Source organism: Sparus aurata, chromosome 13 (genome assembly GCF_900880675.1).
Source record: "Sparus aurata chromosome 13, fSpaAur1.1, whole genome shotgun sequence".
NCBI lineage: Eukaryota > Metazoa > Chordata > Actinopteri > Spariformes > Sparidae > Sparus > Sparus aurata.
Genome location: NC_044199.1, coordinates 25,687,571 through 25,713,166, shown reverse-complemented (window position 1 = coordinate 25,713,166; position 25,596 = coordinate 25,687,571). Strand labels below are relative to the sequence as shown.

Sequence of the window (25,596 nt, the reverse complement as noted above, 5' to 3'; positions counted from 1 at the left end):
AAAACAAAACAAAAAGGAAATGCATGGGGAAAAAATGCATTTTGCCAATATTTTAGAGACCCTGCAGTCATTGGGCTTGTGTGCATCTGTCTCTCTTTGAGCCCGTGAGCATGATAGAAAACTCTCCGCATCAGTGCTTATAGTCGGTTAAGGAGTCGGTCACAACACCGTGGACAGCGCTGTGTGTGTAGGCCTACAGCTGCTGCGCGATCAATAGATAGAAAGTGCTCACTCAGTTTTAAATAAATTAAGATTTAAACAAATAACATTATTTCAATTTATTTATGTGTTCGTTAAGGACCTGCAGGGAGAACCTGATCTCTACCAAACATGAGCTGCCTCGAGTGCCAGCGTTTTAAAAAGGAAACGACATGAAGTGGAGAGAGAGAGAGAGAGAGAGAGAGAGGGAGAGAGAGAGAGAGAGAGAGAGAGAGAGAGAAAGCAGGCAGTGGGCATATTTACCAAATCACCAAGGACGAGTGGACCGAGAAGGGATGAACGAGATTAAACAACTCCTTCAGTACATCTGCAACAAACTGAACTAGTGTCCAGACACACACGCACACGCACGCACACACGCACGCACGCACACACGCACGCACGCACACACACACACACACAAAACCTCTGAAGAGGTAAAGAATGCCTATAAATATTTTATTGAAAAAAATACTTAGATATTGTACATACATGTTACATTTATACAATTCAGTGTTTGACTCTCTTGACAGTCCAATTATTTTCAATTGTTTTCAACTATTTGCTTTTCTTCCCGTCACCTGTCTTATACAATGAAATCCCTTTCAATATGCATGTGGAATATACAGGGCCTAAAATCTTCAACCTTCGGGCTGAAGAGTTTGGCACCAGAATTTAGAGCAAACCTTATAGTCACTGATATCATCATTCTACAGGAAACATGGTGTAAAGTTGATACTGTTACCCACTGTCCCAACAACTATAGAGAAATGATAGTACCATCTCAAAAACACGTGCACACTAATAAAGGTAGGGAATCCGGAGGATTAATCCTTTGGTATTAATCTGGACCCGTATTCACAAAGACTTTTATCTTAACGTTAGAAGTACTCCTAAATCGGACTTAAAGTTTTTATGTAGGAGTCGTTTCTTAAAAGTAATTCACAAAGCCACTGAGACCTACTTTTAGTTATGAAAACATTGAACTCCTAAACTAGAAGTAACTCTCTGTTGCTATGGATGACGTCATTTTATAAGGATGCACTTAGAAGCGTTGACAACGGTGATTGGTTGATGAGTGACAGGGCAGCCCATTGAAAAGTCATTGGCCGCGTTTCCCAGATTCGTTAAGAAGCTCTTAAAGGCAGGAACACACCAGCCCAACCGTTGGATGTCTGAAGCGTTTGGAGAGGCTCGGACGAGGTCGGGAACACATATGTTTGGTGTGTTCAGCTGCGTCGGAAGCTTTCGGAGCCGCGCGGACGTTGTCGGATCCGACTGAGCATGCGAAGTCTGAGGAGGAGGGCCGTCGGACGTCTGAGCCATTGGATCCTCTGATTGGTTGTGTGCCAGCTGAATGGCCGTTCTGATTGGCGGTGTGCTGGCGAATCAGGGGAGGGACGGACTACTGTGTGCGCTTTGTTTTTCTATGTACTCCGTTCCGTCATTCCCCGTTTTCATGTTTTGCAGTAGTGGCACCAGACTAGTTGTTACGTCCGTTCAGGACGAATTAATTCTTGTTCGTCGGATAATGCCTCGCTGCATGTTTGGTATGCAGCTGTTTTTTATCGGAAATAGTTAAGTTTCGTTTTGATCGAAAGTAAAGAGAGTTGCGTGCATAAGGTTCTCGTTTACAACTCACAACACAAGCGCCACCCGCTTATTGCATCTCGCGCAAGCGCAGAACGTACACGCTACTGTGGCGGAGGCAGCACGTCGAAGCGGTGTGTTCAATGCAACTTTTCTGCCGAACGGGTCAGACAAGAGGCAACAGAGTGGTCGGATAAGGCAGTTGGACGTCTGGGCGGTGTGTGGGGGCCTTAAGTGCTAAGATCTTCTTAGGAGCGCTCTTAAGAACGCTGTGAAAGAAGGATGTGTTTCCCAGAGTCGCTCTTAGCTTAAGAAGATCTTTCACTAAGAAGGAAATGTAAGATCGAGCTGACCCACTCTTAACAGCCTTCTTAGCGACCAAATGCTCAGTGATCAAGCCGCGTCAGGGAAATTTATATCCTGCGGACCACTGGTGCAAGAAACATAGGCTAATAGTAGAGAAGAAAAAAAAAAAAAACTTTTTATTGAATTACACGTTTTAGTTTTCCCACACACACATCTGCATATATGAGTTTATAGCACGACACATACAAAAAGCCAGACAGTTTACATAAATGCATACGTGCGTCAGCACTTCTCCCCACTGGACGTGCTGTCAGACCGAGCAACCCGCTGCAAATTTCCCCTTAGCCCGGAGGTGCAGCTCCTGGCTGTGCTGCGTTTTTACGCAGTGGGGAGCTTCCTGGAGGTGGTGGGGGACGGCACCGGCCTCAGCAAGGCATCGGTGTCACGGAGTGTGGCAGCTGTGACACCGATTCTCCTGCGCCATGCCCGGACCCACATAAAGATGCCCTCCACATGGGACGAGGTCCGCCAGGTCCACCAAGGGTTCCACGCAGTGGCTGGGATCCCCCGGGTGTGGTGGATGGCACCGTCATTCCAATCCACAATCCCTCCCTGGTGGATCTGTGCTCGATCGGCAGAAAGCACTACGCGGCCATCAACACCCAGGTGGTGGTGGACCACAATGGCCTCATCACTGACATCGTCGCCAGGTGGCCAGGAGGCACACACGACAGCTTCATGTGGGCCAACTCAGCTGTGGGGCAGAAGGCTGGCAGAGGAGTGTTTGGTAGGAGCAATGAAGGGAGATTGATTAATGAAACTGAACGGGATACATTGCGTAATGCAGATAAAAAATAGAAATGCCCCACACCTGAATCCTGGGGAAGGATGATTGGAACCGAGATGAAGGGACGGTTGAACTGCGCCTCGGCAAGCACCAGCTGTCTCCGGTGCAGCTCCAACCTCTCCTGCTTTATCCGGACCATCTCTTCCTGCAGGGCAGTTTGTCGTTCGAGTTGGCCCTCTATCCCCCGCAGCACCACCAACTTCTTCCTCTCCATGCGCACCAGCGTCTCGCTGCAGGTGCAGGTCGTTATTGCGGGCCGCCCTGTTACGCCTCCCCGCATGCGGACACCGGGCCCTGCTGGTTGGCGCACAGGGACAGGGCACGGTTGTGGGGGTCGATCTCTCCTGGGGGCATGCACGTCCCTGCTCCGCTCCCGGATGGCTCCTCTTCATCCTCACTTTCTGAGAGCCCCTCGTCCCCCTGAACATCGATGCCCCCACTAATGCCTTCAGAGGCCGTCTTCCTGATGATGGAGAGGACTTTCTCCTCGTCGGGAGTGAGGGTCGTCCCACCCGGTGCTCCATGGGGGTATATATCTTCACACCGAATCGAATCTGGGAAACGCGGCCATTTACGTTACGCAATGCAGGAAGTGAAAATAAGAAAGTTGCCTACAAGCCCATGACAAAGCCTATAAAAAGATATTGGATAAAGAAATGTATTTATGAGGAGAATTAAGTGCGCCCCCCGCCCCCGCCAAAAAAAATACAAATTAGAAGATTGCGATGAAAAATGTGAATTGCACGAAAAGCTGCGTCAAATCACTCTCTATTAAAATTTGGGAATCGTGTGTTGATCCTGACATCACAACAATGTCCAGTATATTGTAACGTGCATCAAAGACAATTTGTGTATTGATGGAATGCAGCTTTTTCTGATTGACAAAAGCCCTATTCGCACAGGACTAGTATAACCTGGGGACCTCGAGTAATTTGTAATATTTGCAGAGGTCTTCTCTGATCAAAATCCCGTGCGAATCTGCCATGTCCGTAATTTGTAAAGTAAAAATTCTACCTCAAACTACCTATCATATTTCGCCAAACACAGAGGTCATGTGATAATATTAGTCCCATGCGAATCGGCATCTCTGTGATTTGGGGTCGTTTTTTGTTTTTCTTAAAGGAGTCATCACCCGGAAATCGCAATTTCTCTCGTCAAGTCATGCATATTGGTGTTGGACCTCTGTTGAAACTTGCCTGAAAAGCTGGAGTTTGAAAGTGGCTTATTTTTTTCGCTTTGGCTCTTTTTCCGAACAGGAATAGCGCACAGTAGTGCGCGTTCCTAAAGCACGAGATTTTGACTCTGCTCCTGTGGTGACGTTACCACTCAGCCAGAGTGAGCACGCCGAATCTGCTTATTTCTCTGTCATTTTCACGCCATACATCGTCACCGCCAGCATTAAAACTCAGGTCTTACATGTAAAACACGAGTGTGAAAAGTAAGACGGAAAAAAAAGAATTTACCATTCAGAGACATCCTGCTGTAAACGTGTCTCTTCCACCGTCTCTGCCTCTTCTCTCTCCCGTTCGGTTTCCGACTTCGGCTCGTACATAAATGCCTGAATTCCGTAAGGTTCGTCATTTAGTGTATGCACCATGACAGGGGGCTGTTTATGTTTTGGAGTCTGTGTGTGCATGCAGGCTCGCCCCCCATTCCGGCTCTGTCCTTCCTGCGGCCAATCAACCCAGCAGCACCGAGATCCTCCCAGTGGCACTGGCAGGTAGTGGCACCACAGTGGCAGTCAGTGGCAGTCAGTGGCAACCTGTGGCCTGTCCGTGGCATTTCCTGGCACCCGCTCGGTGTCCAGAAACGCCTCCCTTGACTCGCTGCCAATAAGGGCGGGGCAACATTTCCTGGGATAACCCGTGTTTGTTGTTACGACTATCACTTCCGCCATGGAGTCATGATGATTTCAAAATAAAAGCATAAGGGGAAAATCCGCTGCTCGTTTACTTATTTTAGTGTACAACGTTTTGCACAATTTCTCTCTGTTTTGTACTTCTTGATTTTATCTAAATATATATTAATATCTGTTTCATAGCGTAAATGTGAATGTAAAATACTGTACATATTGTACTATTCTTAATCTTATATTTAATCTTTCCCTGTGTTTATATTATTCTTATCCTTTCTTATCTTAAGCAGCGACACAGTGACAATAGACGTGTTGGAAATATTCCTAGTATGAAATACAATTTCAAAAATATATTAATCAACAGTTGCTATGCAGTTCCACAACATGCTATGGGATGCCACAGAATGCCAGAGCCTGCCAGAGCCTGCCACTACATGCCACAGAATGCCAGAGCCTGCCAGAGCCTGCCACTACATGCCACAGAATGCCAGAGCCTGCCAGAGCCTGCCACAACATGCCACAGAATGCCAGAGCCTGCCAGAGCCTGCCACTACATGCCACAGAATGCCAGAGCCTGCCAGAGCCTGCCACTACATGCCACAGAATGCCAGAGCCTGCCAGAGCCTGCCACAACATGCCACAGAATGCCAGAGCCTGCCAGAGCCTGCCACAACATGCCACAGAATGCCACTACATGCCACAGAATGCCAGAGCCTGCCAGAGCCTGCCACTACATGCCACAGAATGCCAGAGCCTGCCAGGGCCTGCCAGAGCCTGCCAGAGCCTGCCACTACATGCCACAGAATGCCAGAGCCTGCCAGAGCCTGCCACTACATGCCAGAGCCTGCCAGAGCCTGCCAGAGCCTGCCACTACATGCCACAGAATGCCAGAGCCTGCCACAACATGCCACAGAATGCCACAGCCTGCCAGAGCCTGCCAGAGCCTGCCACAACATGCCACAGAATGCCACTACATGCCACAGAATGCCAGAGCCTGCCACTACATGCCACAGAATGCCAGAGCCTGCCAGGGCCTGCCAGAGCCTGCCAGAGCCTGCCACTACATGCCACAGAATGCCAGAGCCTGCCAGAGCCTGCCACTACATGCCAGAGCCTGCCAGAGCCTGCCAGAGCCTGCCACTACATGCCACAGAATGCCAGAGCCTGCCACAACATGCCACAGAATGCCACAGCCTGCCAGAGCCTGCCAGAGCCTGCCACAACATGCCACAACATGCCACAGCCTGCCACAGAATGCCACAGCCTGCCACAGAATCCCACAGCCAGTTGCCTTAAGTGCTATTTTCCTCTTTATGTTCATTGAATATCATCTGTATTATCATTAATAATACTATTAAATGTAAAACTTGTGTTAGTCTTGTTCATCAGCTTCTCCTTATATTAGTAGTGGCAGTGTTGGGAAGATTACTTTGGAAATGTAGTTGGTTACAATTACAAGTTACCCTGTTGAAAATGTAATAGTAGTGTAACTATTTCAATTACTTTCTCAAAGTAATGTAACTAATTACATTTGATTACATTTTGATTACTTTTCTTAATTTTGAATGAAATCTCTCAACTGCTAACCATTTTCACATTTTAAGACCTATAGTGTGATAAACCTTTCAGTTCAAAGGTTTAACCATATAGTATGAGTCTGACCTTAGGCCTGCACTAAAGGAGGCTCACTTCCTCACTAAATGGAGCGACAACGGGCTCATTTCAGCCAAGAGGAGCAGATTGTTTTAATTAAGAGTGTATGAGCGATACAAAAAGCCTGATCACAGCCTGAAGCAACAGTGTTGCTGCAAATATGACAAGAGGAGGCTGATTTTAATTTCTGACAGCTCTACATTGAGCTGCTTTTAAATATGAAGCTTTAGAGCCACAACAACTGCTGTTTTAAACTGCGTTAAATATTGTTTTCATATATTTCACTGATCGAAATTATAAAATGCCAGTGGTGTTTTATTGAAAGCGAGGCTGGTGTGCATATGAAAATAGGTTACAGTGGGTTTTTTAGGTGCTGTAGCTACAAGCAAATCTCATGTTGTCTCTGTACGAAGACCTTTTTAAATGTAAGAAAACAGAGTAGACCCAAAGTCCTTCTAGTAGAAAGTCTCTGGTAGACCTACTCAAGATTTGCGTTTGGGCAACACATAACAGGCGAAACAATTAATTTATTCATGGCCACATTAAGTTAAATTATCTGTCCTGCTGTGAGCGCACAACTTCTTTCAGTGGTGACTGACTGTATATAAAGTAAACAGGCTATAGTCTTATAAATGACCTCCTGACGCGAGTCGGATCATCAGCTGAGCAGCGTATCCCCTCAGCTGAACATCTGTAGGCGGAGACGCGGAGAGAAAGTAACCAGCAGCGGATCAGCGCGATCTCTCCCTCCGTACAAATGCTCCGTTCTGATCCAGCTCCACTGGACTTTCAAAGTAAAGGTGGCGCCAGCTGTAAATGAGTTAAATAGTGAAACAGCAGCGCTTTTATAGCCGATTTTATGATTAAACTCTGAACAGAACCTGGTCGGGACCAGGTTATGAGCTAAGCATAAGTTACCATGGTGGTCTAGCCGGGGTAGAGCCAGCTTTCTATACAGGGAAGCCTGACTTCTGTCTGTATTAAGTGTTTTTTGTATTTCCAGCCCAGGAACATATTGTGTGCCGCCTACACTGTTGCTGCTGAGTGAGTCTGCCGCCGTGCGGTTTGACATGAATCCAGGGGGGCGAAAAACTATTTGATAGATCCAAGCTTTTGCGGCGATTTTTCAAATGAAACTTAAGTTGTAATCATTGAAATTTCCAAAAGCAACTGTAATTTAATTACATATTTTCTCCCAGTAATGCAACGGATTACAATTACGTACATTTTGTAATTAAATTACGTAACGTCGTTACATGTAATTCGTTACTCCCCAACACTGAGTAGTGGTATGATGAGTGTAATTAGCCTAGTTGTTTATTGTAGGTGTAGGGAGACTCCTTGCATCAGAGTATTACTAAACACAGTAAATGACATTCAGCGTTAACATGGCTTTTAACTTAATGTATTTGCACATATTTTTAAATATAGCTACATTTTGAGAATCCACACTCTCACTCTCATTTGCCCAATTTATGTTGTCTGTAAATGCCTTTCAAAGAAAATCTGTCTGTTGTAGATCTGCTTCATAAAAACCACTGCATTTGATCCAAAGGGTATAACTATAAATATACATTCACACGCACTTAAAGTTCAAACCCCCCTCCCGCGCCCGCCCGCCCCAACGTACAACCTGGAGTAGAAATAAAGGGGGTTCTTGACACCGTTCAATTGACACTGCGTGCCCAGTGCAAAAGAGGGGGGGGGAGGGCAACACAGGTATATTCTCTGAAGTTTAATAAGTATTAAGCAGGGTCTGGCATTCTGTGGCATTCTGTGGCATTCTGTGGCATGTTGTGGCAGGCTCTGGCATTCTGTGGCATGTTGTGGCAGGCTCTGGCATTCTGTGGCATGTAGTGGCATTCTGTGGCATGTTGTGGCAGGCTCTGGCAGGCTCTGGCATTCTGTGGCATGTAGTGGCATTCTGTGGCATGTTGTGGCAGGCTCTGGCATTCTGTGGCATTCTGTGGCATGTTGTGGCAGGCTGTGGCATGTTGTGGCATGTTGTGGCAGGCTCTGGCAGGCTGTGGCATTCTGTGGCATGTTGTGGCAGGCTCTGGCAGGCTCTGGCATTCTGTGGCATGTAGTGGCAGGCTCTGGCAGGCTCTGGCATTCTGTGGCATGTAGTGGCAGGCTCTGGCAGGCTCTGGCATTCTGTGGCATGTAGTGGCATTCTGTGGCATGTTGTGGCAGGCTCTGGCATTCTGTGGCATGTTGTGGCAGGCTCTGGCATTCTGTGGCATGTAGTGGCAGGCTCTGGCAGGCTCTGGCATTCTGTGGCATGTAGTGGCATTCTGTGGCATGTTGTGGCATTCTGTGGCATGTTGTGGCAGGCTCTGGCAGGCTGTGGCATTCTGTGGCATGTAGTGGCAGGCTCTGGCAGGCTCTGGCATTCTGTGGCATGTAGTGGCAGGCTCTGGCAGGCTCTGGCATTCTGTGGCATGTTGTGGCAGGCTCTGGCAGGCTCTGGCATTCTGTGGCATGTAGTGGCAGGCTCTGGCAGGCTCTGGCATTCTGTGGCATGTAGTGGCAGGCTCTGGCAGGCTCTGGCATTCTGTGGCATCCCATAGCATGTTGTGGAACTGCATAGCAACTGTTGATTAATATATTTTTGAAATTGTATTTCATACTAGGAATATTTCCAACACGTCTATTGTCACTGTGTCGCTGCTTAAGATAAGAAAGGATAAGAATAATATAAACACAGGGAAAGATTAAATATAAGATTAAGAATAGTACAATATGTACAGTATTTTACATTCACATTTACGCTATGAAACAGATATTAATATATATTTAGATAAAATCAAGAAGTACAAAACAGAGAGAAATTGTGCAAAACGTTGTACACTAAAATAAGTAAACGAGCAGCGGATTTTCCCCTTATGCTTTTATTTTGAAATCATCATGACTCCATGGCGGAAGTGATAGTCGTAACAACAAACACGGGTTATCCCAGGAAATGTTGCCCCGCCCTTATTGGCAGCGAGTCAAGGGAGGCGTTTCTGGACACCGAGCGGGTGCCAGGAAATGCCACGGACAGGCCACAGGTTGCCACTGACTGCCACTGTGGTGCCACTACCTGCCAGTGCCACTGGGAGGATCTCGCTGTCTCTCAATCAACGCGCGCCTCATTACACTCTAAAAAAGAATTCAAGGACCCAGTAAATGTGACAGTAATATATAGGTATGCATGCTTGATTAAACTGCTGAATATCATTATGATGACTATTTGATTTGACTACATAAAAATTCATTAGTAGAATTCCAACAGGAACCTTTGTGTGAAATATACACATGTAAATTAAGTTTATTTCTTTGAAATAAATTACTATTTGACTGACAGATTACATGGTTTAAATATTTGTAATAATCCCTGTATTTTTCAACAACATTTTTGAGAATACACTACGAACAGCAATTAGTTTTAATAAGTGCAATTATTATAGAACTCAACTAAATTTTTTTTAAGACGTCACTTAACAACTTAAAAAATCAAGTAAACAGAGCGGAACTGACATCATTCTGTAACGGTTCTGGGACAGATCTGAAAAGGATGATGGCAGGCAGGCTTGGCGGGCACAGCGGATTGAATTTCAACCTGACTCGATGGTAACTTAAGTAATTTTGAACACATTTATAATTTCTCATAAGCCTCCTTAGTTACAGAAGCCTTACATGAGCATGAAATATCAGTTGACAAACATTACTATCGCGACGAAGCCATTCGACGTTACAGCTAGCTTAGTTAGCTAATTTGCCTTGTTAGCATAATATGAACAACTCAAGCCGTTACACCAAGTTAGTCGTAGGCTTCTTTGTCACATCGTGTAGCTCGAACATTTAATGTGTGTAACTGACAGGGTTTCCTGCAGACCTTATTTGGCCAGGCGCCCCGCCCGGCTTGAAATCTGTAGCGCCCGGGCTAGAATGTCTAGAAAATCCGGGATGAAAATGTCACTTCTCCAGCTTCTTGGTGAATTCTCTGGCATCCTTCAGGGCAATAGTTGTCTTCTGCGAGTGAAGTTGTTGCGGCGGAGGAAACGATTCAGCCGACCAGCACTCGCTGCAAACTCCTCATCTCTGCTTTTGCTTTTGTTTCTCCATCGCCATGATCATTTTGCGGGACACTCTCTGGTGGCGTGCCCGTTTGCTGATAACTCATTCCCGCATGTTTATCTCAGGCTCCTCGTTAGCCTTCTTCCTCCCTCCAGCAGGCAGCCTGGCCCTGCTGCTGTCCTCCTCGGACAGACGCTGAAGCTCCGTTTGATTTTTTCGCCAATCTCTCACTCTCTTGGGGTCGAGAGAGAAACATCTAGAAGCTGCTTCTCCCGCTATTTCCTCTGCATATTTTAAGACAGAAAGTTTGCTGCACTTGAGTCATGGCGATCATCAGTCTGATGACTGACAGAAAGCAAGCGCGATACGTGAAAAAGGCGAAGAAAAAAATCGTGCAGCGTCAGGGGACCACATGATGTGTTTTATTATGTTTTTATGTGTTTACAGCTGCTAATGTATGTAACGCTGTTACTGTGATGACACATGACAGTTAAATATCGAATCTGTCTATGATAACCACATCCTGACATGTAACTGTGATTTTTGATAGTCTAAGTAGCCTACTAATAATAGCAGTCATGACAAAAAATTAACAAAGAATGCAGATCACGATAAGAAGCTGCAACTGGAAGTGAGCTGCTTTCTTTTCTGTTAGCAGTGAAGTGATGTACTCCATGACAGAACATCATGAAATATGATAATGTATAAAATAACATTTAATGGTAAAAAAAAAAAAAGTACAGTTGCAGTAGACTTCTATTATAAATATGCGGCATATACAGTATATAGTTTATTATTATTATTATTATTTTTTTTTTTATTATTATCATTTTTATTACGACTACTATTTTTCTGCATATTCTTGACTTTGAATGGGAGCTGCTGTAAAGCATTTCTGTTTCTGATTCATATATTATGCAGTCAGTTGTCCAAATTTTAAGTTAAAATAAATGAACCAAGACAGATGTCACATTTACATGTCAGGGTGTGGTTATTACAGACACAGATTCAATATTTAAGTATCATTTATCATCACAGTAACAGCGTCACATACCAGAAGTGAAATTAAACAGCGACATCTGCTCGTCAAGAAAAATGCCATAAAATGAATGCAACAGGTCAGTGGACGAGATGAATTATGCAAGAGCGCAGGAGATCTTCTTTGAGAAGCCAAGAAGAATGGCATGCAGTGACCAGTCTTGCAAACTTTGCCAATAGTAAGTGCTCTCAGCTCCTGATTTTTTTTCTGTTTCTGTTTGCTTTGTGTGCCAAGGGTTCCCAAACTTATTAGGCCATGACCCCAAAAATAAACAGTTCGTGTTTTCCATCATCATGTTTGTGGGTTTGTTGTTAAGCAACTTCTCTTTCATTTTGAGGGCAAAAATAATAATAGAACAATCTAATTAATTAATTAATTTATCCTTTTTTTTTTTTTGCTCTTGAAGATGCTTCACACACTAACTTGACTTTGCAGGTTTCAGACCGCGTTAGAGTAACGTTACTCAAGGCGCCGGGCTGGCTCGACCCAACTCGACCCGGGTTAGTGTCGGGGCTCGGTGTACCACCGCTCAAAATGTGCAGTGTCGACTGGCACCGAAAATAGCGGATTTACATAAAAGCTCACAGGGCACTGTTGCACCGCGTTGTTTTTTTTTTGGCTGGTTGCGGGCTGTGAGTGAGTGCTAGAGAGACCACGTCGGGTCCGGGCTTAAGCACCCGTGGGTCTGGTCGGGTCGGGTCGTTTTAATTTGCAAGCCCGTTGAGAACTGTAGACTGCGCGATTGAGGCTAGCTCTGCACCGGTGTTTCGGATTAACACGCGTCTATGTTAACTGGCGACCGTGATGATTTATAACACAAATAAGATTTTCCAAAAGAATATGGTCTTTCTTGGTAAAAACTTTCTATATTGAAGTAAAATGAAATAAAATGCTTGAATGATGGAAAATAACTGGGTCTATCTTATATTTTTAGCAGATAAAGAGGAGGAAAACTTTCATAAATTTTGGTATTGTCCAGTTGTTGCATCTTTTGGGCCGTAAGACTGTCATTCCTACACATTTAAAGTGGCCTATAACCAGGGGCGGTTCTGGGGGGGGGCCAACAGGGACCAGTGCCCCCGTAACTCAGAGTCTGGACCCCCCTGTGGCCCCCCCAGCAGGGAGTCTGCATCAATAATACAATGACAGATTTCTTGCAATGATTTTGTTTTGAAGGGAAAGGCAGAATGAAAGTGTCTCAGCAGTTTACTACCCAATCAAAATTGCTGAAATTGTAAACACTGTTTTGTCTGAATGAGGGATTTATCTTTTTTTCCGGGTTGTATGTGCCCCCTTACAAAAAAGCCGTCCCCAACCTGGCTCCCCTATTAAAACTGGTCTAGAACCGCCACTGCCTATAACACAATCTTACAGACATTAACATAAATTGATTATATTTTTGGTGCATAGAGACTGTGGTCACAAGTTGACCTGACCACCCTCTGTGTCCAAAAGGTGTCTGTGGTTATGCTGAGACGCTATGCTGTCATTCGAAGTGTGGTTAGTCTGGTATAGTGGATTGGTTATCACGCGTTAGATTGCTTTTTTTCCTCGTTGAGTCTAAGTTCGAGTCCCATGTTTTATTTGATTTTTTTCTCTGTTTCGTTTAAAAGGATTCCATAGTTCTTCTGTGTGAAGAATGTTTGCTCAAATAGACAGCAAAGATGAGTATGTGCATTTCATAAAGGTTATGCTTATTTGTGTTATAAATCATCACATACAGACGCGGTGAAAAGACACTGCGGTCACAAGTTGATCTGGCCTCCTCCTGCGACCCAGAGGTGGCCATGTGTCCGCTGTGAGGAGAGAAATAGGTGATACCGCGAGTCTCCTGCGTGATCTGATTGGCAAAGTGGATTGATTATCGCGTTGGTGTTTTTTTTCCCTCAGTGAATGTGAGTTCAAGTCCCGTAATTCTTTTATTTATTTATTTTTGTTTACAAGGGTTACATAGTTCCTCTATGTGATGCATGTTTACCCAAACAGGGAGAAGACACGAGTAGGTGTTTTTAATAAAGGTTTATTAGAGATACACATTCACAGGAAGAGCAACTCTCCCCTTTCCTGTTTACAACGTCTTCCGTAACAACCAGACACTTTGATACAGCGACAGAGGGTTAGACACGTTTAATCAAACAGGAGCCCAAACACGTATCAGGTATGTTTTGCACAGAGAAAACCTAAACAAAGAGGCAGATCAGAGGACAGCTACGTCTTCTCTTCCCGTTTTCAACATCTGTTGTAGCTACGGCGACCACAGACGCATTCGGCTCACGGTCACCAGTTAACATAGACGCGTGTTAATCCGAAACACCGGCTGGCTGCCTTTTGGCGCTAAACGCCGACCGAGTCCTCTCTGAGGGACCAAACTACCGGACTCTAGTCCACCTGGACGAGGTGGTCTCGGTCGAAGAAGGCACACCGCTTCCTTGCCTGTTTTGATGGCTTCGCTTTGTAAACGCAAACTATCCGAAATGTGAAACAATGTATGAATTCTTGCAGCTAGTGCGGACTCAGCTGACTTTGCGGCATGAACACCACCTCCTCCCTCCGACTGCTGTGAGGCATCTCGGCTCTCGTGTCTCTGTTTTTAATGTCATATGCTTTAAGGAAGGAAAACAATATTTCTATGGTGTAAAGAATACTATAAAACATGAGTTGTAAGTAATTGAGATTAAACACGAGCAAGGAAATAAATAAGTTGCCATGTACCTGAATGTCTCAGGCTGGGTTCTGTCTTAATTTCCAGTGCAGGTCTCTTGTCTCACTCACTTGTTTCTGTTTAATAATAGCTAAGCATACCCTACATTTATTCCAAATTTATTGTGGGAATATTGACTATAGTTTCTTAACTTGCTGTGGCAACATGTTTTCATTGTGCTCTCGTTTTGAAAATTTCGTCCCTATGTTACAGAATGAGTGTGGGAGCCACTCTTCACAGGTGAGAAAATCAAATTTCTCCAACATGGTTTAACACAAATATACCTTGGGCGGAAAGAGGCTGAAATTCAGAAATTGTATTGTTTAAATCTAAAAATCCTTTTTTGTCTTTTTTCTTTTTTTTTTTCTTCAGGTCAACACTGAGTTCCATCGAATTACCACCGTAAATCTTGAGGCCAAATTCATGTTCCTGTTAGACCACTACACCCCTAAACTGCTTGCCATCTTCCAAGCCAAGAAAGGTGCTGCTGGAGAGAGACATCTTACAGAAATGAATATTCTACTCCAGGTATTTCAGTTTACTCCTCTGTTGAGTCTTGTCAGCTGTTTAAATACATTTTGTCCTTAACAGAATGGAATTCCCATAGAGAAAACCAGAGAAGTTTTCATCCGATGTCTCATCGATCACCTCAGCGAAGATGTGGGTGCCTTAATCAAGGAGTTTGACGTGAGTGCAATAGATGACTTTCAGCATTCTCCCTACAGTAATCTGTAAATTTGAAAGTGTTTCCGCTGAATACAGTCAGTTATAACAACTTTGATTTTTTTTTTGTCTATAGGAAGGACTGCAACATTAGTCATGTAGCTCATATCTAAATCAGTTTTGATTTTGCAAACCTAATAGACCAAATATTATTCAAATTGAATGTAATTCCATATTGGCGTGACATTCCGTTCAAATCTATTTTGTTTATATAGTGCCACTTAACAACAGATGTAATCTGCAGAGAGGAATTATCTTCACATATAATGTTTCATTTCAATAGTTGCTATTGGTTAAAAAACACACAACTGGTCAACACCTGTGTCTGTATGCTGTTTGCTATCATAAGGCCCCACCTAGTTTATGGCCCCCCCACTACATTATGGTACCAACAGACATATCGCTAAGTCCAGTTATGACCTGGATGAATGAGAATACGCACGGATACCTTTTATTAGTGGCGAAGTCAGTATTATTATTGTTGTTATTTGCACGTGTCTGTTCACATCATTCAAATTTGTCATATACACTAGTTAAAATAACTTACAACATGATGTTTGTATAGCTAATTTATGTAGTTATTTTTTTTAGTTTTTTTATTTATTTATTTTGGTGACATCTTGCCTGCTATAACCAGTTTCCTTTACAATATCAACAGAACTTTGATGATTCAGCCACCGATGTGGAAGAAGAGCTAGCAGCAGAGACGATGGCTCTGTACCTTGTGCGTAATGAAGATGGACAAGTCAGGGACGCAGGGATCGTCATTGAGGGTTCCATCGAACTCAACCAGCTTGGGGATCTCAGCAGAGCCTGCTGCTACTTGCTTGGACTAACTTATGCCTTGGACCTTGAATACCCCAAAACTTTGAAATACATTTTTGAAGTATTTCAAAAGATGCTTGTTGAAGTGGATGCTGGAAACCTGTCAACAAACGTGCAACGACTGAAAAACAATGTCATGATATAGTTGTCTGTGGGGTAGATGAGCACAGATGAGACTCATACCCAACTGAACCATGCGTGTAAGTCAGACTGTACCGGCAGTAATTAGTGAGGTTCTTCTGGACAGGAACTTGGACAGTCTATGGCTTCATTTCGTCAAACCACCTCCAGGTGTTGTCTGACTGATTAGACGATCTGATGTTTTTTTGATTGTACATTTACATTTTGCATTAAAATGCATTTTTTTCTTTATATAAGTTTTTTTAATCATTCCTGTGAGGCATGAGGCATCCAATTTTCGAGTCAGTGACTTAAATGTTGTACTTAGGAGAAAGTCGTTTTTGTATTTTCAGTTTGGAGTATCTGTAACTGTAAGAAATGCAGGTGTTTGAAAAGGCAGAAGAGATGACCCACGTATTGTCATATCTAAATGTGAAGCCAAATATGCAGTGGAGATGATTTTGCCCTTGTGTCACAGATTGTGATAGGCCCAGCTGCTAGTCATCAATGTGTTTAGTGTGAAGATTACCCCTTGTATTAACATACATCTTTAATATGTATTTTTTATTTATTAATTTTTTTTTTCATGGCCATTTGGCAAGAAGAATTGTAGTTCAGAGGCGTTTGATCTTGGGTATCCTGAATATCCTTTCCTGTAACAGCTTTGAATGTGCTGCTGTAGGTTTTGTCCAAGTAACTTGAGTTGTAAGACAGACAGACAGACATGTTAATGAGTTAAATGTTAGTTGGTGATGGTTCAGATGAAAAGAACAGTTGAACCCCTCTGTTGTTGTGATACAGCTCCAGTTGTTGTGGAGAAGTTGCCAAGCTAAGTATTTTTAAAAATGCCTTGTTGAAATGCACTTTTATGTATTTGGTATGTGCATATACTGGAAAAAAATAATTTTCTGTGGGAAAAATGTTTTAAAATAAAGTTTAATGTTTTGTGAGATCTTGTTCATATTTGTATATAGTACTGAATATCCTCAAATCAAATACAGCATGTAGTGAATTAAGTTTAAAAAATCAGTCAGTACAACACATATTTTTAGTAAGTCAGTAGCAAATTTGCAATTATCTCCCACAAATATTTTTAATTATATTTACTCCGTTTCTTGAGTGCTTTCTACTCACGTTTTCTATATGGTTTACACAGTATTTCAGTTACATTTACTCAATTTATGTGGTATTCGTGCCAAGTCAAATCATTCAGACCTAATTGAAAATATTACTTAGATTTACTCATTACTCATGTTTTGTTTTAACAGATTTGAGAGCTTTCAAATCAACTCAATATTTTTAAGTGTAAAAATGTTTCACAGATTTAATTAAGTATTGTGCAGTATTATTTTTTAGAGTGTACACTGTAATTTATGTCACTTTATCTTGCTAATACTAAACATTTTTTTTTCATGCACAAACACACATCATTACCTGACATCCTTAGGATCACATCTATGTCAAAATTGTGTCATTCATTTGCTCCATTGGAGTGCAGGAAGCCATCATACGCCCCTAGTGGAAACTAAGAATATTAACTGAAATTGCTCCCTTGCCCAAAAATGGACAAATGACACAATCTGGTAAAAAATATTAAAAACTAAAATTTTCAAGTGTTGAGTTTAGAATGAAAGCCATTTTACCTAAATTATATGATTTTATACTGTAAATCACAAGGAATTAAAAAATGTGGTTTTCATGGGTTTCAATTGGCCAAAAGTGTCCACGATAGAGCCATAAGGTACAATTGTAGACACAGTATAATATTGACATATTCAAAGAGCAGGTTTTGAAAATTGAAAGATCAGCCAAAAATCCAAACCCTTGGGAAATATCATTCCATATGCATTAACACAGCTAAAATGATCAACAAAAAGGAAGTGAGGTGGACACAAATGGCCAGCATAGAGTCCAGAGGGTTAAGGGCTCTGAGAAGTCGCTAGCTACAGCTAACGTTGCTAATGCTAGAAAAATGTTTAGCTGTAACTTCTGTAGCAAGTCGGTTAAGACTTTGATAATGGAGAAACTGGTTTACTCTTAATAAAAGATGATACAAGGAGACTTGGATGTATTAGGAAACATTTATTGACACTTGATCTAGGCGAATTCAAAGATAACATAACAAGTGAGAATGATCCCTTTAACACCTTAGCCATACAATTTTTTAACAAATAATTTCACCTTCTCCACAGCACGGTGCAGCTGGATAATGCAAGGCAATCAACTTTGCAGGAATGCGGTATGGCCAGTACTCTGATTCGTCGTCATTGTTATCAGCACTCAGCTTCAGTGAGTACATTTAAATAGATTGGCTTCTGAACTGGTGCTGCCATTAAATGTTTTTGTTTCTTCATACCTGTCAAATACTTACATGGCCACATCAATAATTAGGTCTCCCATATATGTCTACTACCCTGTTATCTGGAGTTCCTTAAGGGTAAATCCTCGGAACTATCCTTAAAAAAATCAAAATCACTGATTCGATGTCAAATCCAAAGGATTGTGTGTTTTCAGCTGTAGTCTCCAGAGTTTCTCCCTCAGTCTCTCTCAATCTATTAGATCTGCTAAATCTGCTTACTGTTTTAAGCGCTGTTTTAATTTATAGGATGGCCTTTTTATGAGATTTTTTAAACCTACTCTTCATTCACCATTTAATTTTTTTTCTGTTCCAACTTCTTTAATTAATGTTTTGTTTTTTGTTGTTGTTGTTGCTGTTGCGGGAAGCACTTTGCAACAGTGTAAGTGCTATATAATAATAATTATTATTATTATCATTAAAAATGTTTTCTTTGTTGTCTTTCTTTGTCTGGTTGCAGAGAGATTCATGCCAGTCCACAGTAAACACCTGATTGAAGACTGCTGGTGAATTTTCAAGCAGGAATGATGACAACACCTGCCCAAAGTTCCAGTTTCCTTAACATTGTAACATGTCTGTATGAGACTCTGTCCCACCTGTCTTCAGTCAAGTCTGGACCCAATGACTCAAACACCAGTCTTGTCAAGGCTAATTAGAGGTAAGCTATGGTTTATGTCAGTGTAGCAAATGAGTAGATGCAAGCACTCAAACTACACTCAATCGATCTCCCTCAAGTGAACGGTGCCAACAGCTTCATACAAACATACAGTAGAAAAAAAAAATCAGTATTATGGACAGGATTCAGGATTTAGGCTGCAATTCGACAAGGGTGAAACAAATACTGATGATCACTTAGTCCTGAAAAGTGACTGTTACACTAATACAATAAAATAAATGAAATACTCCTGATGACCTGCAAAACTATATTCCAGAGTGCTGGTTTCATTCTATGTATAGCTCATTGGAGCTCAGTTTAACAGCAGAAGGCTGAATTTATCTCTGTAGGCATCATGCTCAGGCACTGCATCAATCTAACCTTTGCTTTGTTTCTTTTTTCTGGCTGCAGAGAGGATCATGCCAGTCTACAGTGGACACCAGATGGACAACACATGAGTCTTCAAGCAGAACTGGTGACTGCTGAATGCTTTAAGTTCCAGTTTCTTGAACACCATGTCCATGTTAAGAGCCCTCTTCAGCCAAGTCTGGACTCAGTGACTCATTAGTGTTGATCAACACAGGGCAAGTGGCTCCTTTTTTCATGACGTTTATTTCTTCTACCATGGACTATCCTTCATATCCCTGTAAGACCCAAATATAGAAAAACCTAAAAAAAAATTTTTTGACTCTTCAGAAGTTGTTGTAGGAGGCCTCTGATGCAGAAATGAAAGAGTTTTTTTAAAAAAAAATGTTTTTGTAAGTTTTTAGAGAAATGTTGTAATATTGCAACGTTGGGCTTAGGTGGGAGCAGAATTTCTGTATGTGTACTCATGTTCTCTGAAAAACAATTCAGAACAACTAAGGGTTAATTTGCAGAGTTGATTGCTTACTTAGCCCCATAACAGGTATATAACCTTAATAATAATCACACATTCATATTTTTATGAAGAAATATATATATATTTTTTTCAATTAAATAGCTTTTTCTACTGACTTCGTCATTCCTTTTTTTCTTTTCATGGCTGACTTTCATTCATAGTGAAAGTCCCAAAAACAGTTCTTGTCCTCTGAAAAGCAAAGGTGAACATCACACTTGCTGCATTGCATGTTAGTGTATCCTTTAATGCAGTGTCTGCAGCGTCCTCTCCCTGTCTCACTGGGAAATGCGCAACTAGGTCCTTGCGTACATCCAATGGGAGGTGTGCACTTCTCTTGGATGGTCTCTTCTGATGAGTCAGAGAGCTTCCTGATGTCACTGTTGCTGGGCTCCCTTGGCCTGAAGATGGTTGTCCTCTCTTTGGAGTTAGGAGCGTGTTCACCAGGATGAGAGAGGATGCTGGCTGTGCCTGAAACTGTCTCCTGTTGTCTCTTTGCTAGAGATCTTGAGAGAGGATGATGGTGTGCCAGAGAATGTACATGTACCAGCGACAGGATTTGATGGGGGACCTCTATTTGGCTGTAAATGAGTCCAACAAATCCACAACTCCCATGTACTTGTACTTGTAAGGCCTCTCAACTTCAGTGTAGGTTCGGCTGGCTTTGTCCCAGCGTTGAATCTTCTGCACAGGTTCAGGTCCAGCAAAGGACAACACAAGTGTGATGGCCCTGTTGTCAGACCATTTGGCAGCACAGATGTTGTGATTCCCCTCCACTCTGACGTCATCTATCCTCTCCCCTTTTTCTTCAAGCTCTTCTCATCTTCAAGGTCACAGTTGGGCAGGCGCACCTGTCTGGCTGTTCCCACGTAGTGAATTCCCCAATGTTTTCCAGGCAGACAGTACTGTCTGTTTATTGTAAGTCACTTTGGACAAAAGCATGATCTGCTAAATGCCCTAAATGTAAATGTAAATGGCTTAGCCAATGCTCTCTACTTATCATGCTAAAAGAAATGTGCATCCCAATCACCAGCCATTAAGTCACACAATACTGCCTTGACATGACAATACTGCTTGTAATGCCCTCTAATTATCATAAAGGGAAAACATGCATACCCCCACTTACATCCGCACATCCACATTGAGGAAATGTTCACCTTTCCCAGAACTGAATGTCTGTTGATATCCTCTTTGTGGACAAAGTCGTGGAATTTTAGGTCAGTCTGATCAAATTAACTACAATTTTTAGAGATAAAACTTTTAAATCAGTCAAATTTGACCAGAACACAACACTAGGGTAGTATGTATACTTTCCATGTATAAAAAAACACTCTATTTCAGACAGTGGTGTAGTGGAGGGAATACAACCTGTTTGTTCCCACTGCAACAAGCCTGCTATTTTGACTACCACACTCACCCAACGTTGTAATATTGCAACAAATATGTAACAAGCTCTAAATGAAATTTGATGAATCTATTCTACAAAAACTACATATGTACATGTTCTAGACATTGTAATAACAACAAAAAAAAATATAAAAGACATTTTACTTACTTGAATCTGATGAATTTAGTCCAATGAAACAAAGCAATGTTGTCCGAAGGAAACCATGAGAGGTTGTGTGAGTTCAGGGCCATGAGGCCGGACTTAAAAACAAATGTACTATCCAATAGCATCGTGAGACTGAACAATAGGACCCAATGACTATGTAAATGTGGTAAAAAACAAGATAAAATATAACAGATTGTTTTTTAGAGTGGCTAAAGGTAACGTTGTAATATTACAACAGTGGGTCTTAGAGGGATATGTATGGACACACACTGTCTTTTGAAGATGTCAACACTGCCTTGTGAGTATACTGGACAAGTTCTGTTTTTCAAAGAGAATGTGTTTATGCAAAGAGAGGTTCTTAAAGTTTATCAATTATAGTCTGTACTTTGGTTTACAATGGGCTTAATTGGTTATTTCCTTTATAATTTACCATTTGCATTTGCTGACTGTAAAATCTACACCAACAACCTGTAATTCCATATTTGTTGTACCGTATTTTTTACGGTGAAATTCTGGCAACCACAGCTGCCAGTATTTTACCGTAAAGTTGAACTTTGCAATAAAATACCGTAATATATCTTACAGTTTTACCGTGTTTTTTCACTGATGGACTGTAATTAGGTTTTACAGTATATATGTTATTTTTAAAAGAATTTACCGTAAACAGGTTTATATTATAACTGTTATTTTTACAGCAAATTACCGTAAACAAATAACAGTTCTCTACTGTGAAATCTACAGTTGCCAAAACAGCATACCGTAATGTCTCATACATTGTGACCGTATTTTCTACGGTAAAGTTCTGGCAACCACAGCTGCCAGTATTTTACCGTAAATTCTACGGAATTTTTTTTACAGTGTATGATCAAAAGGCACACAGAGGCATGTCATTTTAAATATCTGTCGTATGTCCATTGTCACTGGCAGGCCACACACACACACAAAAATGTAAACAACATAAACAGACAAGGCAATCTGAGAGGGCGACCACGACCACTACAGGAGAACAAGCAGCCGCATGACCCACTTGTCCCAGACCTCTCTTATACAGCACAGGGAGAACTGAGCATTCTGTTATCTGCAGCACGTTTACACTCTGAATTTAGAAGTGTTAGTAAACAGGGCCTTGATGGTTGTGTCTGAAACTGTTTGAACTTTGATCTTTGAAAGTTGTGTATGAGGTCAGGGAAAGGTGACGGTACACCTGCGCGAGAAAGTTTTAGTTCGGGAATCCTGGCCAGAGGACCTTTGCTTCAATGGGCGTACTGAGGCTGTGAGAGCTGATTTCAGGTTAGCGGACGTTTGGCCAGGAATGTGAACCCGGAAATGTTGAGTACACCAAAGTTTTATGTTAGAAATGTACAGTATGGGTCCCCAGCATTAAGAAACTGCCAGATGCTAACTTGCATATGTTGGGCAATTAGCATAATTAGCATTATTAGTATTAATTAGCATTAATCGACTATATGGGCAATAGTATTTCAGGAACTGCTTGGCCCATTTGGACAATATTGGCATGGTTTGGGGGTTTTTGAGGATGCTGAATCCATTTCTGACATTTTCATTTATGAACACAATTATCCAAATGATGCAGAATATGTACATTTAAATTCATATAACGTTACACTCTGAGGTGACATTGGAGATAACAAAGGCAAGTACCATATCAAACTAGAATACTATGACTATGGCTAAATAATATAGAGTAAGGAGTATAATACAAGTCATAGGTAGAACACAAGAGTCCAGGATCAGGTTTTGAAACACAAGTATAGCCAAAATTGTAAAAGCAGAAGACTCTATGTGCACTAGTTACACAACGTGTTACAACTAGAAAACTTTCATCAAGCAAGAGCACCTTGCACTTCTGCTACTCTGCACTATGTAACCATATCTTCATCATCAACATCATCGTCTGCTGTGTCTTCATCTTCTTCTTCAGACTACATTTTTTGCGTCTTGCTCTTGTTGTTGTGAGTATGTGAGCAGATTGGAACATTTACTGTCATAACCTTTGCCTCTGCAGCTGCACCTGCAGGCCTGCAGTTTTGCAGCTACAGCTGATAATGTCCAACAGGTCACGAGGAGCAACAGGGCTTGAATCCAGGACAGGCATGATGACTTCCTTTTCTTCCTTCTCGCCTTCCACCTTTTCCCATCCAAACGAGTGGTGTGGTGATGTCCACTGCTGGTGGATCAGGGCGGTCTGCTGCTTTCCAATACAGCACCTGTAGATGGGCACGCCGTCCATGGAGGTGCACGTTGCACTCTGTAGGAGTAGGTGTCTTCAGTGCTGGGGGGATTTGCCCAAAGCTTGCTGCGAGGTCAGCCACAGCGCCTGACGATGGCCACACCACGTGGTAGATGAGCTGCGATGCATCAACGAGTACAACGTCTGGTAGGTGGGCATTGGGAACAAGGATTCCAAGATGCTGAACAATCACAGACATGTTACTTTTTTTCCTGAGGCATCCATACTCATCAATGATGAATGCAGGGACCGGGCTGAGTTCATAGTTAAAGAGGGTAGAGAGCTCCATTCTTCTCTTGCTCCCCACCACCAGCAGCCAAGCAAACAATGCCACAAGGTCACATATGATCTTCCCATTGACCTTCAATCCTTTTGTCTTGAATTTCATTGTCACCACCTTATTTGAGATGGGTGCATGAAATCCCCCAGGAAGCGATGAAGAGAAAAGTGTGCTCATGTCCTGCCCGATCTTCAATGCATCTTGCATATTCACCTTCACCATTCACCTGGGGGCGGCTGTAGCTCAGTAGGTAGAGTGGTCGTCTAGTGATCGGAAGGTCACTGGTTTGAATCCCGGCTTCCCCCAGCTGCATGTTGAAGTGTCATTGAGCAGTTGGCGCCTTAGCAGCCTCCTCCATCAGTGTATGGGTGAATGTGGCATGTAAAGCGCTTTGAGCTGTCGGTAAACTGGAAAAGCTCTATAAAAATGCAAGACCATTTACCTTTCCATCTGCCACTTGGCCATTTATGATATGGTAGCAGTCTCTGTGGTGACTGAGAGTGAGAGTTTTCCCATAGCGTTCTCCGGTCCTCTGTGTCCAACTCCTGCCATCTTCTTTGTGTCTGTTGGGCTTCATTGTCTTTTCCAACTCTTCAGCATCACTGTACATCTCATCCACTCGGAAAAATGGGAGCAGGTGTCGAAACATTGGATCTACACTGCAACCTGCTCAGGGTTGGTGGAGATGCCCTTCATGCCTCCTACTCCCTTCCCTTGCTTGATGCATGTCTACTCCCCAAACATACAATGGGTACGGAAAGTATTCAGACCCCTTTAAAATTTTCACTCTTTGTTTCATTGCAGCCATTTGCTAAAATCAAAAAAGTTCATTTTATTTCTCATTAATATACACTCAGCACCCCATCTTGACAGAAAAAAACAGAAATGTAGAAATTTTTGCAAATTTATTAAAAAAGAAAAACTGAAATATCACATGGTCATAAGTAGAGATGCACCGATCCATCGGCAACCGATCGCAATCGGCCGATAATGTCCCTATCGGTTTTGATCGGAGTTCTCAAAATAGATCACATCAGGCCGATCAGATGACGTTTAAGTATAAAGACAGTGCATTAACTGCATGCAGGGAGGGAATTTCATGGCCGCCGTTGCCCCGCGCCACAGTGGCCTCTGTGCCCCTGGCCCGGTCAGCGTAGCGAGCTTGCCTTTAATTACAGCCACCTGAGTGCACAGTAGTCACTCACAGTAACTTCAGTGAGTCCGCGGTTCGCGCAGGTGGAGTCTCATCATCACGATGATCTCACGTGAAAGCCTCTCACACAGCAGCAGCGTCTCAAAACAGAAGAACGAAACTTACAGCACAGCGAGCGAGCGCAGCGTAACGATGATACGTAACTGACTTATGTGGTAGGATTTAGTCCGGTAAAGATTCGAACTTCCCGGATCAATAACTCATAAGTGCAACCTTGTTAAAACACAAACGACGGCTCTTTCCTACCGTACTATGATGGACAACGAGCTACAACCGTAGTTTCATCAAAACGAGCGTCTGGACATTAACTCTGGTCTGTATGGTCAGCCGTCTGTGAGAAGAGGGCACAGGGACCGTCTCCAAAGTGCAACACCGAAAAGAGAAACTACAAAAAATTCAATAACTTCACTATTATTCAGAGTGTAGTGCCACCAAAATCACTCCACACATCAGTGGTCTCCTGCTGGTTATTCTACAATTTTTTGTTTGGAAAAAA

The 25,596-nt window shown here is 42.6% G+C and overlaps 1 protein-coding gene and 1 long non-coding RNA gene across 5 annotated transcripts; one reads left to right on the top strand and one right to left on the bottom strand.

Annotated features, from left to right (window-relative positions):
• Positions 1-1,939: 1,939 nt before the first annotated feature.
• LOC115594287 (collagen alpha-2(I) chain-like) lies at positions 1,940-10,475 on the bottom strand. Of its 3 annotated transcripts, none has more exons than XM_030438267.1 (3): positions 10,327-10,475; positions 2,966-3,495; positions 1,940-2,863 (listed from the first exon to the last, which is right to left on the bottom strand). In XM_030438267.1, exons 2-3 carry the CDS (start codon positions 3,219-3,221, stop codon positions 2,739-2,741), a joined length of 381 nt encoding a protein of 126 aa, XP_030294127.1. In that variant the 5' UTR covers positions 3,222-3,495; positions 10,327-10,475; the 3' UTR covers positions 1,940-2,738. The 3 variants fall into 3 exon arrangements, with proteins under 3 accessions (XP_030294127.1, XP_030294126.1, XP_030294128.1); XM_030438266.1 differs by lacking the exon at positions 10,327-10,475 and adding an exon at positions 4,405-4,429; XM_030438268.1 differs by lacking the exon at positions 10,327-10,475 and adding an exon at positions 4,405-4,423 and having other exon boundaries at positions 1,940-3,495.
• LOC115594294 (uncharacterized) lies at positions 9,645-16,866 on the top strand. 2 transcript variants are annotated; one of them, XR_003986452.1, is made up of 6 exons: positions 9,645-10,061; positions 11,627-11,725; positions 14,462-14,488; positions 14,621-14,729; positions 14,840-14,935; positions 15,630-16,866. It is a non-coding gene; the product is annotated as an uncharacterized LOC115594294 (long non-coding RNA). The 2 variants fall into 2 exon arrangements; XR_003986451.1 differs by having other exon boundaries at positions 11,547-11,725.
• Positions 16,867-25,596: the final 8,730 nt, after the last annotated feature.